General features: G+C 41.0%; 1 protein-coding gene across 1 annotated transcript in view; it reads left to right on the top strand.

Annotated features, from left to right (window-relative positions):
- Positions 1–19861, top strand: part of GALNT14 (polypeptide N-acetylgalactosaminyltransferase 14) — a gene marked incomplete at its 3' end in the record, with an annotated part of 328816 nt that overhangs the window by 253698 nt on the left and 55257 nt on the right. Inside the window, exon 6 of the mRNA XM_083376377.1 lies at positions 12812–12933. Coding sequence (XP_083232503.1) covers positions 12812–12933 — 122 coding nt within the window. The remainder of the gene's footprint in view (positions 1–12811; positions 12934–19861) is intronic.

The following is a 19861-nucleotide window of genomic DNA, read 5'->3' as shown; positions in this document are numbered from 1 at the left end:
CATTTTGATACCACTAAAACGTTTCTGCTCAACCACCTAATTGGGTTGTTAAGAGAGTTTAAGGACAGATCAGGTGCATTGAACATAATACAGTTATTTGTCCCCCCAAAAAAGAAAGCACACTTCTGAAAATTGGTACTTTTGCAATCTGTGGACCTTAGATACATGAAATGTGCAAGCCATGGATTTACTTCTGTTGTACTCTATAAAGAGAAGATAAGCTTTCAGAGGCTACCTGTGTCAAAGCTAGGGCCAGGGTACCCTTTATTTCTTGGGTTATAATCTGAATTATTATTCAGATTAATGAATTACTTTAGTAAAATAATAGTACAAAATAGTACTAATTTGATTTTTTTATATCACTCTCACTGATTTTTTGTCACTTTTCAGTTTGACTATTGTATATATGAGAATGTATTAGTTGATGATTTCAATCTAACATATGCATGTCAACTTGTACTGTATATTAGTGGAAAATAAAGCATAGCAGTTGAGGTATTATTGCTGGTGGGGTATGCAAATCCCTCCCTTCCTCTATTCTTTCCAACCCAGAAACACACAGAGAGATAAAAACAGAAAACTGAGTATAACCAGTCACGGGAAGAAGGCTGAAACATATTTATTTTTCATGCTACCTACTTTTCCTTCTGGGCAGGAACAGAAACATCTGACTCACAAATCATTCCTCTCCTTATTGTCTCTTTAACTTTCTCCTCAAACTGATGCCTTTATAGGAAAATAAGTCAGGAAGGAAAATAAATCAGAAAAGAAATAACTTTATATACATACTATTGTGGTTGTATAGATACTGCATTGATACCTCTTCCCATATTTGAGATATCAAAAAAGACCAGGATCTCATGAAGGCACCATGGCTGCATCTTAGCAGGCACTACTTCCTCTAAATCTGAAAATTGTATAGAGACTTCCCACTTGGGACACCTTGCTTGTATTCCTGGGCTCATAATTCCTTAGTGCAAGGACATCTCCCGGTGTGTGTGTGTGTGTGTGTGTGTGTGTGTGTGTGTGTGTGTGTGTTTCAAAACCTGTAAATTGGAGGGAACAGTATTATAGTAAAAATCCCACCTGTTTTCTGTGTATAAACATCCAGTAACATGCCTGTTATGCCCAGAAAGCATCTACTCAGTATCCTTTCTCTGCTTTTATTGAAAAGCATAATTGAACAATGGTGGGATGAGAAAGAATATTTCCCCTGTCCAATTGTGTCTGGTTCTAGGAGGCAGTGCTCATCTGTGTTTCTTAGCTGAGGGAGTGTCCGAAAACACTTCTATGATCATGTGGCCAGCATGACTATACACTGAGGTACATAAGCTCACTGTTACCTTCCCACTGAAGTTGTACCTGTTTATCTACTCACATTTGCATGCTTTCAAACTGCTAGGTTGGCAGGAACTTGGGCAAGTAATGGGAGGTCATCCCATGACACAGAACTCAGGTCTTGAACCCGGCCTGTCAGCTTTCCAGCTGAGAAGTTGGTGTCTTTAACCACTGAGCCCTTGTGCCCACTCCATTTTCTTTATGTTCTATTGTAATTGTCTTTTCCATCCCTCTACCCACTTCTGAAATAAAAAAAGATGAAATAGCTATTTCCAGTGTTCCATTTCTAATTGGGGGACACGATTTCCCTTTACTATTTCCTGTTTTATTAACTTACTACTGAAAATAGTTGTCAAGCAAGCGTCCTTGAAACAAACAATAACATTTACAGTCATTTCTTTTCAAGAAGTAATTTATGATATTAGATAAGGGAAACTTATTTGATACTGTAAGATTGTTTTAATTGATAAAGTAATCAGTTAATATACTCAAGAAGTAAGTGAGTTTTAAAGTTTAATTTGTAGACTTTCTGGATTTTCATAGAATATTTATTACCTTGCCTACCTGGAATTTCTTTCAATACTTTTGGAAATTCAATATTGTTCATTAAAGTATTATTTTTCAGGTTAGTATACTATAAAAATCAACAATTAGCAATTCCAAATTCTGCCAATCTAGGTTTCTAAAACAAACCCAGTGCTGTCACTTAAAGATCGCTTGATGGATCACTTACAGTAACTCCCTTTTTACAACCCTGTAAATCCCTTAATTCGTTAACCCTCAAGTCACACAGTTCCTCCAGGCCAGCCTTCCTGAAATTGATACCATCCAAATGTATTGACTTACATTCTCATTATCTTCAGAATGTTTCTGAATTATTATTTTAGCTGTGAAACCAATTACCTCAAGGAAACAAAAAATTGTTCTGTGTCATTTGTAGTCTTTAATTTCCATGACCTTTCTTAACTCTTCTTGTACTGTTCACATCCTTTCTTTTTCTTTTCACCTTTTCTCTATTAAAGGATACCAACACACAGTAATTAACCTCAGGTTTATTTTACTCAAGAGTAAGGACAGAATTTGGTGGATTGTTCTTCCCTTCAAGTCCATTTAAAGCTATGGTGACATTTGTGTTGCGACTCCTTAATTATTTTCCTACAAAAGTTCTATTTTTGTCCTTGTTCTTGGAATGCCTGAGTATTTTAAAAATCTGTTATGATGGTGCCTTCAAACTTATTTCATTGTTTGAGACAATGCAATTTACTGCTGCTGCATGGGCACCCGTGGGAGAAGATAAAAATCTGCAAGCGGCAGATTTTCAAGAAGCTGATACCTGTGACTTAGCCTAACACATATCACAAGACCATGGTTTATTTAAGTCTTGTTTACTGTGTATACCACAGTTGGTTTAAATTTATATAATATGCAGAAGTAAACCAACCATGTTTTAGCAAAAAGAAAAAGTTCAGCATATGACTTCCCTTAGTTGTAAATCTTCAAACTTGAAGCCTTCTGGATGTGTTGGGATTAAAATTTCCTGAATTCCCAGTCAGCATGAAAATTTTAATTCCAACACATGAATGAATGGATTATTAGGTGATTATTAAATCCTAACAAATCAAAGGATGGCATTCATGATTCTCTGGATTCTAATATTTTAAAATACATTTAATTAAATTGTATTTTAAAGATTTAAGATGTATATGGCTACAGTAGGCTCAAGACTATTACCGGTAACATACAGTAACATCTGTACTTCATTCCTCCCCAAACTACAGTTTAAACTGATATATTTTAACCTTGGCTTACAAGACAAAAAAAATAATAAAAGTGTTTACTAAGAGAATCAAGTTTTATCTTAAAGATAAGCAGCAGTGTGTCGCAGCTGCCAAAAAAGCCAACACAGTGATAGGCTGCATTAACAAAGGGCTAGAATGAAGATGACATGAACCTAGTATTTTATAATGCCTATAATGTAACACTCCACTAGAATATTGCATCCAGTTTGGTAACCATGATATAAAAAAGATGTTGAGACTCTAGAACAGGCATGTCAAACTGCTGGCCCGCAGGCCATATGCATCATACTGAAACTGTGCCCATCCCATTGCCAGCAATGGAGGGAAAGTTGAAATATGTCGTGCGATATCATGTGACATCACAAATTTTACATGCCTGCTCTAGAAAGAGTGTAGAGAAGATCAACAAAGATGATTAGGGTACTGGAAACTATGAAGAACAGTTGCAGGAATTGGGTATGTGTAGGGTAATGAAAAGAAGGACTAAGGGTAACATGACAGCAGTGTTCCAATATTTTGGGTTGCCACAAAGAAGAGGGAGTCAAGCTATTCTCCAAAGCACCTGAAGGCAGGACAAGAAGCAATGGGTGGAAACTGATCAAGGCAAGATCGAACCTAGAATTAAGAAGAAATTTCCTGACAGAACAATTAATCAGTGGAATGACTCGCCTCCAGAACTTGTGGTGCTCCAACACTGTTGGTTTTTAAGAGGAGATTGGGTTTTGTGTCATATTCTAGTTTAATTATGCTGTTGTAAATTAAAAGTGTGCTGAAATGTGATTTCTAGCCCATTGTCTTATTTCCTCCTCTCCAGTACCCGCTATATAAATTAATTCACAGAAAACAATGCAATATGATTTCTCATACTTTCTTTCAAACTCAGAGGAAATAATCTCTAGCCTTAAGCACACTTAGTAAGCGGTACACTAGCATTCCTTAACCCAGACATGTCAAATTTGTGACATCACGTGACTTCGCGAGACATATCGAGACTATTTTGCCATTGCCGGCAATGGGGTGGGCGAGGCTTCTAGAAGACGCGTCTGGCCCGCGGGCCAGCAGTTTGACACCCCTGCTTAACCTAAGACTCTCCCAGAAGTCTAGGATTGCATTCCTAATAGAAGTAGAGAATGTCACAATTGACAATATGACTAGACCTAGTTCCAGATAAAATGCTTAGAACTGTACGCAAGGACCTTCTTGCTTTCTGAGAGCATTCATCTTGATGCAGCCATTCATGGACTAGAACAGACATGTCAGACTCGCGATGTCACGTGACATTGCACAATGTATTGGGACAATTTTACCATTGCCAGCAATGGGGTGGGCGCGGCTTCTGCATGGTGCATCCGGCCCATGGGCTGGCAGTTTGATACCCCTGAACTAAAAGGTCTGATGCCTCTAGGGATTTGAGTTCTTGGCAGAAGGTTCTGGGCTATTGATTGATTCTGGCTCAGATCCTGTTTCAAGGCTTGACTTAACTGGCTTTGTAGATTTCTTTAATTCCCTCTGTAGAATCCATAACATTTTCTCCATGTTACCCCAAAATGGTAGGTTGTATTGAAACAGAGATCAATCACAGAGCAAGTCAGGGAGCCAACTTATGCAGGGAATAAGCCTCAATATGGATATTGTTATCCAGATGGTGCTTGCATCATATGAAGGCACCCAAAGTGATATTATTTAAATTGAATGAAAAACAGGATTTACAAAAAATAATTCAGGTCATGGTGGGAAAGCAATAGTGAGTTCCATTTCCCAAAAGCTATTAACCATATTGAAGTAGCCGAAGGACCACTCGGGACGACAGGCTAGTTCAACAACAGGTTTATTAAGAGCAAGGCAAACATAGACTAACTTGTCCGGCTTTTATAGCCGGCAGCTGGTAGCGAGGACCAATCAGCTGTGTTTATTTTGGCGCCGTGTCAGGCAAGGACCAATCTGCGTCGTCTTCTTTTGACAACTCCGGCTTCCGCGTGGTGTGGTGTTTTGACAGCCGCGAGCTGTCAGTGGCTGCGCCTGCGCTGTGCGGTGGATGCTTTGACAGCTCAGGCTTCCTCCCGGTCCGGGTTTGACAGCCGCGAGCTGTCAGTGGAGGCGCCTGAACAGTGCGGGGACTTTGACAGCTGTCAAAGTTCCCGCGTGTATTCCTGTCAGGCGGTTTTACTTTATATACTTTGGCGATGCCTTCTTATTTGTACTGTTAACATATATACACATTGATTAAAGGAATGTTTACATATATAATACACCCCTTACCCCTCCCCTGGTTCGTTTCTTCCTTCTTGGATGTTTGAACCTGCCCACTGATAGTCTTTTAGGTAGGTGGGTGGTCTTCGATTCCTGGTTGAGCGGCGAAGGGGTGGTGGGTGTTCTGGTTCTGGTTCTTCGTCTTGGTGTTCAGCTTCCTGGTTTGGGATAGGCAGCATTTCCGGTGGGGGTTGTAAGTCGGCACTGGTTGGTTGCTCAGAAGCGTGTGGTGGTTGTCTGGGTCTGAGCTGGTCAATATGGCGGCGTATGTTGCCCTGTGCCTGCGTAGCTATAAGGTATGAGATGGGCCCTGTTTGTTTTATTACTGTCCCTTGGACCCACTTGTTTTTATCTGTGTATGAACGTGCCCATATTAATTGACCCGGGTTGAGTTTGCGGGCGGGGTGGGGGTGTTGTTTTTCTTCTGGGGATGTGTCAGGGTGCAGTCTGTCGAGACGTGTTATTAGCCTCCTCCCCCATCTTAATTCTGCCGGTGATTTGCCAGTTGTAGAGCATGGTGTTGTGTGTTGTGATAAGAGGAACTGGCTGAGTCGCCTCTGCCAGTTTCCTTTAACGAATTTTTTCAAGGCTTCTTTGGTGTATCGTACCATAATTTCAGCCATTCCGTTCGACGATGGGTGGAACGGCGCCGACGTGACCAGCCTAATACAATTCCTCGTAGCGAAGATCTGAAATTCACGAGAGGTGAATTGAGGTCCATTGTCAGAAACTATGGTATCAGGTAGGCCGTGTGTTGCGAATATTTTCCGTAAGGCTTGAATAGTGGCTGTGGACGTCGTTTTTCTAAGGGGCATGACTTCCAGCCATTTGGAATAGCTGTCCACTACAATTAAGAAACTTTGGCCCTGGATAGGTCCTGCAAAATCTATATGTATACGTGACCAAGGGTTCCTTGTAGTCTCCCATTTATGGATTGGTGCCTGGGGTGGTTCATTCCTGGTCTCCTGACAGGTGTAACACCCACCCACATACTTTTCAATTTGTTTATCTATGCCGGGCCACCACACATAACTTCTAGCCATCGCCTTCATTTTTACAATTCCAGGGTGCCCTTCATGTAAAATGTGCAATGTTTGGTCTATGTTTTTCTCTGGTATGATGACCCTATTTCCCCATAGCAGGCAACCTCTGTGTGTTGAAATCTCATTTTTTCTGTTATAATAAGGTTGGAATTGGGGTTGTGGGTTTTGAGTTGGCCACCCAGTTGTGGCCCATTTGAGGACTCTGGCAAGTATTTTATCTTTTGTTGAATTATTGGCTATAATGTTTGCAGTCAGGGGGCATTCTGGAAGTTGGGAGATTGCTAAAATCCCGCTGGCTGGGGCTGGGTCTGAGTCCCTGGTTTGTATGGGCAGTCTGCTGAGGCAGTCAGCATGACCCAATTCTTTACCTGGTTTATGTATTAGTTGATAAGAATAGGCTGCTAAAAATGTTGACCATCTTAAAATTCTCGGGGAGAGAATTTGTGGAGTAGTTTTATTCCAAGTAAATATGCCTAGCAGGGGTTTGTGATCTGTAAATATAGTAAATGGTCTTCCATACAGATAATCGTGAAATTTTTTGACCCCTGCTACTATCGCTAGGGCTTCCCTGTCAATTTGTGCATAGTTTCTTTCAGCTTTGGTCAGAGTGCGTGAATAGAAGGCTATGGGTCTTTGTGTACCGTCCTTGAATATGTGACTTAATACAGCCCCGATTCCATAGGGAGAGGCATCGCAAGCGATGCATATTGGGGTGTCTTCCCTGAAAAGGGTGATAGTTGAGCTGTGACAGATAAGCTTTTTTAACGATTGGAAACTGTTCTCATGTTCCTTGGTCCAGGACCAAGTTGTACCTTTGTCTAGGAGCCTATGGAGCGGCTCTGCAATAGTGGCTTTGTGGGGAATGAAGGCATGGTAAAAGTTTAACAGCCCCAAAAAGGATTGAAGCTCTTGCTTATTCCTAGGGCTGGGTGCGGTTTGAATAGCCATTAGTTTTTCAGCGGTGGGGTGGATGCCCTGGCTATCAATTTTATACCCTAGGAATTCTGTAGAAGTGACTCCGATAGAGCACTTCTCCCGCTTAAGTTTGAGACCGGCTTCTCTGAGCCGGCTCAGCACAGCTGACAACCTGTCAGCTAAACTAGCTTCGTTTTCCCCGGCGATGAGAACATCGTCGAAATAGGGGCAGACCCCGGGTATTCCCTTCAGGGTCTTTTCCATGATGCCCTGAAAAATACCCGGGGCTGCAGATATGCCGAATTGTAGCCTCTTTACTTTAAAAGCACCGCGGTGGGTGACAATAGTTTGAGCTTCCGCGGTGTCGTCTGTGACAGGCAGTTGTAAATACGCCTGCGTGAGATCAAGCTTGGCGAAAATGGTGCCAGAGCGGATGGAAGCAAATACGTCCCTTACCGCTGGCACCGGGTAAGCATGGGGGCTGAGGGCTAGGTTGACTGTCGCCTTATAGTCAGCGCACAGTCTCACTTCGCCATTAGGTTTGATTGGGGTGACAATAGGGGTCTCCCAGGTTCCCCCTTCTGTTGGCTCCAGTACCCCTAGTCCCACGAGTCGGTCAAGCTCGTTTTCAATTTTTTCTTTAAGGGCGAAAGGTACCCTCCTAGCTCTTATTTTAATTGGTTGAATTGCTGGATTTAGTTGCAGGGAAATGGGGGAACCTGTATATTTCCCTAAAGTGCCATCGAAAACGTCGGCGTACTTTTCGCAAACGGCTTCTAGGCTGGGTGTTTGAATGGTATTAACCCCCGTTAAGGCGATGCCTAGTGGAGTGAACCAGTTTAGCCCTATCAAGTTGGTACGGTTCCCTGGCGTAACTAAAACCTCCAGGGGACCCTTGAACCCCTTATACTGCACCAGGACCTTGGCTTTCCCTTCCAACGGAATAGGGGTTTTCTGGAAGTCTGCAAGGTGTACCTGAGTTTGTTTCAGGGGAATTTGTCTTCGGCCTTTCTGACAGATTTCCTGATAGGTTGTCAGCGAAATTAATGAGACTGCTGACCCAGAATCTACCTCCATGTGGCAGGGCACCCCCTGAATTCTGACCCAGATCTTAACCTTGGAGCTTATGCTGTTTACCCTGTCAATTGTCTCTACCAGGGGGCCTGGTGGGGTTTCTCTGCTGGCCTGGGCAGCCGGCCTACCTGGGGGGTTTGCCTCCACCTCATTGATGTTGTCCCGGCCCTTGCTGCGGCACACCGGCTTGATGTGGCCAGTCTTCCCGCAGTTGTGGCATTTCGCGTTCCTAAACCGGCAGCTTCCTCGGGCATGGTTGCCCCCGCAGCTGGCACAGGCGGCCCGTTGCTCGTAACGCGGTGGTGGCGGTGGTGGGTTCCTGGATCCACGGCGGTCCGACGTTTTTCCCCTCCTCGGCTGCCGGTGCCCCATCCTGCGCTGTAGGGCTTCTCCATCGGTGAAGTCTACCGACTCTCCGCTGTCGCTGAAGGTTGCGCTTTCCTGGTAGACGGTCGCGGGGGTCTCTGGGGTCGTGTTCGTCGGCTTCTTCTTGTGGCTGTGTTCATATGCCATGATCTCCCTGGTCAGCTCTGCCAGATTCATGTCGGGTTTGGACGTCAGCTTCTTCTGTAGCTTCTCGTCCCTCAGACCGATCACCACCTGGTCTCTGATGCGGTCTTCCAGGTCGGGGAAGGAGCAGTTCCTGGCGGCGTGTCTGACCCCGGCGATGAATTCGTTGGCGGGCTCGTCCTGCCGTTGTTTCTTTTGTGCGAATTGCACCCGCCAGTACAGTTCTGAACGAGCTGGCATGTAGTACTTGTTCAGCTGGTCCACCAGGTCAGCGTAGGAGACTTCCGTGATGGGCACTGGGCTGAACAGCCCGACGGCTGCATCGTACACCGGGGGCCCGCTGATGTACAGCAGAGCGGCGGCCTTTGCTCGGTCGTCAGTGATTTTACTGACGAGGAGAAATCCCTCGACTTGGCCGAGGTGTGATTGCCATCTCTCGGGATGGCGGGTATCAAACTCCCTCACACGGCCGAAGTTTGCCATGTCGTCCGGTCCTGGGTTGCTCCGATGGAAGTTAAAACTTCCGTGACAGCTCTTGCCGGGAACTCTCTTCCTCGGCCGTGACTTCAGCTCCGGAGCGATCCCACCTTCGTCGCCAGTGAAGTAGCCGAAGGACCACTCGGGACGACAGGCTAGTTCAACAACAGGTTTATTAAGAGCAAGGCAAACATAGACTAACTTGTCCGGCTTTTATAGCCGGCAGCTGGTAGCGAGGACCAATCAGCTGTGTTTATTTTGGCGCCGTGTCAGGCAAGGACCAATGTGCGTCGTCTTCTTTTGACAGCTCCGGCTTCCGCGTGGTGTGGTGTTTTGACAGCCGCGAGCTGTCAGTGGCTGCGCCTGCGCTGTGCGGTGGATGCTTTGACAGCTCAGGCTTCCTCCCGGTCCGGGTTTGACAGCCGCGAGCTGTCAGTGGAGGCGCCTGCGCAGTGCGGGGACTTTGACAGCTGTCAAAGTTCCCGCGTGTATTCCTGTCAGGCGGTTTTACTTTATATACTTTGGCGATGCCTTCTTATTTGTACTGTTAACATATATACACATTGATTAAAGGAATGTTTACATATATAATACACATATGCTTGCCCTTTGAGGTAATCCAGACAAGTCATACAAACACTAAGTCTGTCTTTATTGAATAGTTACATTGGATGGTCTCCTCTCTTTCTTTTACTTGTCAGAAAACTAAGGAGAGTGCCTTCTGAAATGTTTTCCACCCCGTCTCTCCTTCTGTGGGCTGAGATATCATTTGTTTACCAATTGTCCATTTTGTGGTTCTCTCTCCTGTCATTCCTGCATACCATTACCCATAAAGGAATCAATATTAATCAAGATTGTATTATAGAACAGAATGTGTGGTCACTCCACTTAAATCTGGACACCCTCAAACCAAGAGTGTATGGTTGCCTAATACAATTAATTTCATGTCTGATCTGGGTTTATTACACTTTACTTTTTGATGGCTGTTTTTATACAAGTGAGATTCTAACTTCACATTAACAGAACTCAATTCCTATGCTACGGATGATGTCACAACATTCATATTATGGCTTATTTTGATGGCTTTGTTCCCACAATTTGCTATGACAATGACCACTTAATCTTTTGCTGTGTGGACCCTACTAAGAAATGTATTCTAGGTTTAATTTTGTTAAGAAAACAGGAGAATTGGGAGTAAGCAAATCCATACGGAGAGATCCAAGCTATAAAATGAAAGTTTTGCTTTGTAAAGCATGTTATTTCCTGTACCATTTCTTTAATTGAACAAACCACCTGAGGACCATGGAAGCAACTTCCTTGGAATTTTTTTTAGCCACTGAAAATCTACAATTGCATAATGAGACTATTAGGCCCAAGTAAAGCTTTGCAGTATTTAAAGTAGCAAACTGAAAACAGTATGAAAACAGGTGTTCTGTGTGCTTCGTACATTTTATTAGGATTGTCTTGGGATACACAGGGCAAGCTATTGTATATAGACAGGCAGCAAAAACCACACTTATATTGATGATACTACATAGATGGGTAATGAAATGTCTTCAAGCAAACAACCAAACTCAGAGAGCACCAAGGACTCATCCCGGGACATTCAAAATGTTCCATCGCTTTCTATGGGGGGTGAGTCTTTACCCCCCGTAGATAGGGCTCGCAACTTGGGAGTCCTCCTAGATTCACGGCTTGCCTTAGAAGACCACATAGTAGCCGTGACTAGGGGGGCTTTTGCTCAGGTTCGCCTGGTGCGTCAGTTGCGGCCCTATCTAGACCGGGATGCCCTGTGTACGGTCACTCATGCGCTCGTGACCTCTCGTCTTGACTATTGCAACGCTCTCTACATGGGGCTTCCCTTGAAGACCACTCGGAGGCTCCAACTGGTACAGAGAGTTGTCTTGGGAGTTTCCCGGTACTCCCATGTTACACCTTTGCTCCGCGAGCTGCATTGGTTACCAGTTGTCTTCCGGGTGAGGTTCAAGGTCTTGGTGATGGTTTTTAAGTCCTTACATGGCATGGGTCCGGAATACCTCGGGGACCACCTGCTGCCAGCGTCGACTCCCCTCCACCCAGTGCGTTCCCACAGAGAGGGCCTCCTCAGGGTGCCTCTGGTCAGAGAATGCCGGCTGGTGGCCCCCAGGGGGAGGGCCTTCTCTGTGGGCACCCCAGCTTTGTGGAATCAACTGCTTGTTGAGCTCCGGATGGCACCGGATCTCCGCTCCTTCCGGCGCGGGTTAAAGACCCATTTATTCGAACAAGCTGGCCTGGCCTGATGGGGAGTTAACTCAGGGTTTTAATATTTGTATATTTTTACTGTTTTACTTTGGGCAATAATTTAATTCTTTTTTAACTTTTGTACTTGTGTATTTTTATTATATGCCCTGTTCACCGCCCTGAGTCCTTCGGGAGAAGGGCGGTATAAAAATTTAATAATAAACTTAATAATAATAATAAAACCTTGGACTACAGACATTTTTTTCTATTGAAACAAATATTGTGAAATCAAGTGATTTAATTAAAATTGTCATTCATTATAAAAAGGATATTATGATGATAGCATAGTAACACCCATCAAACTTAAGAATAAAAAGGAGCCTTTTATCTTATCCCTATTGATTATAATTTGTCCTCAATTTATTACTCATGTAATATTATAATTTCTGCATCATCCCCAATTATTGATTTATTAATTAATATTTATATCTTCTTCTCCTGTTCTTCCAATGACTGCCGTATTAGAATTGTTGCAAAAGAAAAATTTAGCTCTCCATTAATGAAGAACAGAAAATGCATTAGAAAATTCCTGTAATTGAGGGAAGTGATTGCCAGCTGGGAATTGTATTTGTCATTTGTTTCTGCAATGCAAATTGTATTTGCTGTTTGTTTTTTAAGCAATTTGCCTTTGCAGAATAATTTACAGGAAGCTGTAGTTAGGAAAGTGATCCCATCCCTATTAAGAAGTATTTATATGTTCATCCTTAGTTTTTTTCTTAAAAAACTCTAAAAACATTTTTTAAACTGTATTTTAGGCAAAAGGGGGGCTGTTCTAGTTATGATACAACCTTATTCTTCAGAACCAGTATTTTTACATCTTGTCTTCCCTTTGCAGAGGCAATGTAAAGAATTATATAAATGCAGAGTGTTTTAATGAACATAATTTTTTGCCCAAGACAAACTTTTTGCTTGGACTACTGACCTTGCAATGCAGAAACTGTGCTGAAGCATCTTAAAAAATGGCATGCTTCTTTTTAAGTCCAGAATGGTAGCATGGCATGAGCTGAGTAGACAAGGCTAAGAATGAATAAGCTGAGGATTGTGTGTGCTTGTTTAGCAACTGAAGTCTTGCTTAGAAATTTGCATCAGCCAGACCTATGTTTGAGTTCATGTCCGCTGTTACAGGTTTGATCCGTTCCCGCATTCGAGGAGCAGATGTGGCCCAGGCAGGGGTTCTTACCTTTCTAGACAGTCACTGTGAGGTGAACAAGGATTGGCTGCTTCCTCTTTTGCAGAGGATCAAAGAGGTAAGTGAGCCACTCAGTAGCATTGTCTCTGATCAGAGATAATAGCATGTATCAGCATGGCTTGTATAAGCCATGGAAGTTCCTGGCAAAATGCATGGAAAAATAGCCTGTCAAGCTATTACAAATGTAATGCCAATTCAGACCAGCTCAGTACTGTTCTGAAGCTGGCAGCAGGCCTCTGACTTTTAGCAAAGAAAAAATTACTCCCATTATTTGCTATTTTACCTGTTTATGTGAAAATAGCAGAGATTTTCTTTCACAACATGCATTTCTCTAATGAGCTATCGAGTCTCCCCTGAAGAATGCTGACCACTGGACCAAAGATAAAATCAGGTCCCAAATGAGCCATTTGTCTGAATGTAAACCAGACCAGGCTACCATTCAATTTCAGATGCAAAAGACACCAAATAGGTACTGAACCCCAACATTGTTGTGTTAGAGCATGGGGTGGGGAATATTTTTTATCCTCAATAAATCTTGAAGTGTGTGTGTGGGGGGGGCGGTTTGCCAAAGGTTGAGATAATTACAGTTATAAATAACAGCTCAGCCTCTTCATCCTAGTGGCCAGAAAACTTTTCATTGTTGTATTTCTGAACTCATAGAAATATAGATCCTCAAATGTGCTTCAAAAGGACAATTGAACCAGCTGGTCCTGACTGCAGGAACACAAGTGTTTTGGCATAATAGGGCCAGAAGTGGAAGATAGTTTTGCCAAGTGAGCAAAGAATGGTCCCTTAGGAATGCAAATTAAGTTAACAGAGCCCAAAGTCTCTTGTCAGACCTACTGAATGTTACAAGGGGAAATAGGTGGGCATGGCTCCAGTCAAGTTTTTAATTAGGTCTATGATCATTTCCCAGTGCTGAATGGTTTAAGGGAGTGATGGTTCTTTGAATAAGGACTGAATTTAATTTCATGCAAATTAAGCTTTAATAAATTGATTTAATGGAAATTAAACCCTGCTGACAAAAGCACTTTTTTCCAGTAAAAAATTATTAAACCAATGTTACTGAGTGGGATGCTCTTTTCTCTGTCACCTCTTCTGTATAGAGAAGGACTCTGTGATATTTGTTTTCAACCAGGAGACAAGTATCCATATACCATCAAAATAATCTCAATAATATTCCCTTCCTATCTTTCAGTAAGTTTGTTAGGGATCCTTGGTTACTACTAATTTAATTTGCATTCCCAAGGGACAGACCCTCCTTTGCACACTCCACATTTAGTCAGCTTTCTAATCTACTGCCATCTTTCTAGGGTTGATCTTAAGCTTGTTTTTTGCTCATCCACGCACCAGGTCAACCCTCCACTGTATCTCCTGAGTATCATTCACTTTTGGGGCTAGCTCATCTTGTGCCGATGAATGGCTTTTTGTAGATGCTAAACTGAAGGGAGAAACAGTTCACGCATGCCAGAATGCCTGAGGACATAGCCTCTCTATTGTCTAGGGCACTGAGGACATAGCCTTTCTAGTCTAGGTCTATTCACTGAAGAGAGAAGAGAACCATTGCAAAACAGTGCCTCCCACCATTTGGCCTTGCAGCAGCCTCAGAAGGAAACTATGGTTGATGGTATTGAAGGAGGCCGAGAGATACAATAGAATCAGGGGAGGCGAATTCTCCACCCCAGTCTCACCAGCAATGATCAACATAAGCTACCAATGATTATCCCATTCCCAGGTCTGAATCCCACCTGAAAGGATACAGACAATCTGTTTCATCCAGGTTTTTCTGGAACTGCAGCCCTATCATTTTCTTAATCTTCTATGTGAAGGAAAGATTGGTAGGTAGTAAATAATAGTCCAAGATCGTGATATTTTCTTGAGGCGATATATTTTTGCTTTTTGCAAGTCAGAGATAAAGAGCCTATTATTCAAAGATGATTTCACCTCTGCCCACATTCAGCCTTCCATCACTTCCCTGGCAGCTTTCACTAGGAAGATAGGGCAGGGGATATGGTTTATGTGTGACAAAGCTGTTAGCATGAAGCATTTCCTCGGGATCCACAGACTTAAACCAATCCCATATAACCTCACAAGATGAGGCTTCTTTCACCTCACCTGGATTTGGCCAGCTGGTTTCAAATTCCAAATGTGAGAAATGTTGAATTATTTGTAGTGGCTAGCAGCCCCTCTTCCAGCTTGGTCTAGGGCAGGGATCAGCAACCTTGGCTCAGGAATTCTGGGAGTTGAAGTCCATGAGTCATAAAAGAGCCAAGGTTGCCGACCCCTGGTCTAGGGAACTTTAAACTATGCTCCTGGGCAGCTATCTACAAGGCAATCAAAGCAAACACTCCACAGATCTTACCACCACAGTGTAAGCTTAAATGTGAGATTTTATTCATGTCAGATCACATTCATTCTTTATTTTATGCCTTCATTGCTCCAGACATCTATTCTGCTGCTGCTGCTGCTGCTTCTCCCAGAGCTCCCAGTTGATGGGAGTGGGGTTGAGAGAATTGAGAGTGAGAGACACCTGACAGAAGGAAAACACTTTCACTTATGCTCTCTTAATACCACCCGGTTTCAATGTGTTCTGTAGAAATTTAGTCATTTTGCTGTCAAATTTCAGTAGTATGATCTTCCCATGCTAGGGGAAAGTGGCTTCATGGTGTGAATAGTATGGTTCTATTTTAAAACAAGAGAAGAGTTTAATTTTCTTCTTGCATCCTCATTGGTCCTCTTTTTCTTCATCTCTTTCTGTGTCTAAGTGATGATGGTGCCTTTTTTGTATGAGATGTTTGATGAGATACAGCCAGCAGGATGGCAGTTTTAGTACGGGGGAATGTAGTTCAGGCTCACAGCTGTTATAGATGAATGCTGATACCATATACAGCAATGCCATAGAAAATTCATTATAAGACTGAAACAGTAACATCTGAATGAAACAGAAAAACAAAATGTCAATTCTATTAACTTTTCATACTTGCAATTTTTCTCTCACTATTTTTCTTTTCACTATTTTTTTAAAAAGGAAATAATCTAAATTAAAGTTTGAGTGTTTGCTTTTGCTTTTAGCAGCATTAATGTGAAGTCTGCTTCTGGAATTAATGGCTCTCAAATTATGGACCCAGAATTGGGGGGAGGGGGGTGTTGAGATTTTTTTTATCCCACTTTTATTATTTTATAAATAACTCAAGGTGGCAAACATACTCCTTCCTCCTCTCTTTTTTCCTACAACAACCACCCACCCTGTGAAGTGAGTTTGGCTGAGAGAGAGTGCTTGGCCAAAGTCATCCAAGTGGCTTTAATGCCTAAAGTAATGCTAGAATTCCTAGTCTCCTGGTTTCCAACCCAGTGTCTTAAGTCTAAGAGCTTGGGACAGACAATCCCCAGGATCCCTTCAGGAGCAACAGGACCATCAGAATGAGCATCAAGAACTGAAGCAAGGCATTTTAGAAATCAGATAGCTTAATGTATTTTTATGAATATACCGTAAATAGCAGAGCTGTGTTGCTTGGCTGTGTCAGAATGGCAGAACTAAATTGATTTACTAAATCATAATATTATGATTAATTGATATTCTTTTTCTTCATTTGTTTTATTTCATATTGATTTTGTAAGTTGCCCTGAAAGCTCTGATGAAGGCTGGTATATACAGTATACAATTCCCCCCAAAAGAAAGAAAAGAATAGCAATTATTAGGATATCAGATGAAACATATTAGTCCTTAGTATCAGCAGAATCATTAGTATTCTGCTTGACTATACAACATTGTTTGCAAGCCTTCTACAAAATTTTCCCCTTCTTTAATATCTATATGATATTGATTTAGGATGTGTTATCAACACAACAGTTCCTTCTGAATTAGAGTAGACTGTGCAGATATTGAACAGGAACAGGATAAGTTGGAAGAAGGCCAGTAAACTGAGGGACTGATAAACAAAAACATTGGGTAGTGTCATAGTGAATAGATGGCTGGAGTTTCTGGAATTGAGAAGGTGACCTGTTCTGGATAAAACTATTAACCCCAAATAATAGATATACAAACCGAGGGATCTATTTGATTCAGTGCAGTCACTAAAGGCGTAAGTTGCTTCAGTTGTAAGAGATGTGTTCATCCTTGATTGGCGGGAGCAGTCTGGTTTCACTAATCTATTCCATAGTAATCTTACAATGATATTCCTTAATGCATTCTGCCTGTCCTTGAAGACAATCCAGAACCCGCTCTGGTTGCTCGTAAGGTACCAGATATCATTAAATATTTTTTTTTACTTATTATAAAGCTCCGCATCATGAAGAATTCAGATACACAAAACTAGCAGTTTCTCCAGTACTGTTTGAACATTGTTTATGATCTACTATCAGGACTTGCTTGAGATCCCACCAACAGTAACAGCCTGTGGTGTGGAAAAAAAAGAATTATTGATAGTGATATCTTAGCTGCAGAATCCTTTTTCCTGATAAACTAGCACTTTATAATTTTTCCCTGTAATTTAATTGCTTTGAAAATGAACTGAAATGTTTTTAATGAGTATCTGTTGTGTTGTATTTCCTTTCTAGGTTTTGGTTTGCTCATATTTTTATGAGCAATGTTTTTAGTTCTGTGTTTTTATAGAATTCGGTGCTAATGCAGGCACTTACAAACAGTATGGTATGTAGTTTACAGTTTAACATTAGAGAGTGACAAATAATCATACAATAGTTAAAAACCTGAAAACTCAAGGCAGTTGTTACTATTTTAAGGAAAGTAGACCAACTAAGGAGATAGTTTCATTTTTTTGTGGGAATTAGTTTTTGCAACTAAAAAGTTGATGTATATTACTTTCTGAAATCAAAATGCTCATGCATTTTGTGCCCTCATTATCAGCAATGTATTTTGCTTCTTCAAAGGATGCTCACTTTTCCATAGCTAGTAAATAACCTGAATTCCCATAGGGCTTAGCATCTTGCAGAAGTTACAAAGATGTCAGGTTCCTCATCCTGCAAATTATATTAATTATGTAATTTATATCTTTTGTGCCATGATGGAAATGATGTGCAGTATGTAATTCAAGTCATTTTAAGATGATATGATGTGCATGCCATCATGCCCAGTCCTTTTTTCCCCATATGGATACCAATAGGATTGATTTAACACTTTAAGCGTCCATTCTTCTATAGTAGGCAAGCAATCCTTCTTCCAATATTGCCCTACCAATAACCTTGCAGCTGTTATCCAATTCAACATTAAGTTAATTTCTTTAGTATCACAATCTGTAATAACACACAATAAAAATAATTGTGGAGTAAACTTTTATCTTTCTCTTAAAAATCTTTTGACTGTTCCACCAAATTTTAATCCAAAAAGCTTTTATATTTCTGCAAGTCCACCAAATATGAAAATAAGTAGCATCCAAACTGCCACATCTCCAGCATTTAGGCTGTAAATTAGAATACATACAAGACAACCTTTTAGGATCCAGATGCCATCTATAAAACATTTTATAAAAAATTTCTCTTAAATTTTGGGCCTGAGTAAATTTTACATTTCTAACCCAAATTACCTCCCATATATCCAATGGGATCGGTTCTTGAATATTTTGGACCCACTTTACCATGCAATCTTTAACTAATTCCGTTTCCGAATCCAATTCTATTAAAGCATTATAAATTCTCTTTATATGCGCTCGATTTTGATCTTTAATCTGTTTTACCAAATTTTCATCCATTAGTGTAATACCAACCTTTTGATATAATTTCCACCTAGCTTACAATTGAGCATACTGAAACCAGGACTGTACAATATTTTCTTGTTTTAACTCAGCTAACGACTTTAATTGCCAATCATTCCCTACCAATCTAAGTAATTCCTTATAAGAAATCATATCCAAATTCTCTATCGCGTGTCCAGGAATCCCCCAGATTGGTATTTTATAATTTAACTTATAATAATACTTTTTCCAGACACGCAATAAAGCACTTCTTAAAATATGAGATTTAAAAGCCTTGTCAACTTTTTTATCATAAATTAAATATGCATGCCACCCATATAATAAGTCCCATCCCTCAAGATGAAGTATACTTTTATTTGTTAAATTAAGCCAATCACTAACCAGTGTTAAAACCACCGCATCATAGTATAATTTCAAATTAGGCGCCTTAAGTCCTCCTCTTTCCCGTGCGTCTTGTAAAATCTTAAGTTTAACTCTTAGTTTTTTCCCCGCCCAGATAAATTTATTAATACCCTTCTGCCAATCGTCCAAATTAGCATCTTTTTTCAAAATAGGTATCATTTGAAACAAGAAAAGAAACTTTGGTAGAGCATTCATTTTAACAGCTGCAAGTTTCCCCAGCAAAGATAATTGTAATTTTTTCCAATTATTTAAGTCCTTTTGTACTTTTAACCATAATGTCTCATAATTATTCTTATATAATTTTACATTAGAGGCTGTAACATATACTCCCAGATATTTAACCTTTTTCACTATTTCATAACCTGTCAATTTAACTAACATTTCCTTTTCCTTCATAGTCATGTTTTTAGATAATATTTTAGTCTTATTATTATTATTTACCTTAAAACCAGAAACTTTCCCATATCGAGTTATAATTTTCAACAAGTCTATAACCGATTGAATCGGCTGAGATAATGTCACAACCAAGTCATCCGCAAAGGCTCTTAACCTATAATCCTTCTGTTTTATTTTTATTCCCTTTATTATAGTTGATTCACTAATTTTAATCAGTAAAATCTCCAATGTTAAAACAAACAACAATGGTGATAGTGGGCATCCCTGTCTTGTGCCTTTTTCAATTTTAAATGTCTCTGTTAATCCCCCATTAATTATAATTTGTGTCGATTGTTGTTGATATGTAGCCCTAAGAGAATGTAAAAATTTATCCCCAAAATTCATTTTATCAACAACTTTCAATAAAAATTGCCAATTCAACTGATCAAAAGCTTTTTCAGCATCCAAAAATACCAGTGCTGCAGGGACTTGATTGTTCTT

Source organism: Vipera ursinii, assembly GCF_947247035.1.
Source record: "Vipera ursinii genome assembly, chromosome: 1".
NCBI lineage: Eukaryota > Metazoa > Chordata > Lepidosauria > Squamata > Viperidae > Vipera > Vipera ursinii.
Note: the sequence above shows the minus strand (reverse complement) of the source record. Positions and strands in the feature narration are given on the sequence as shown.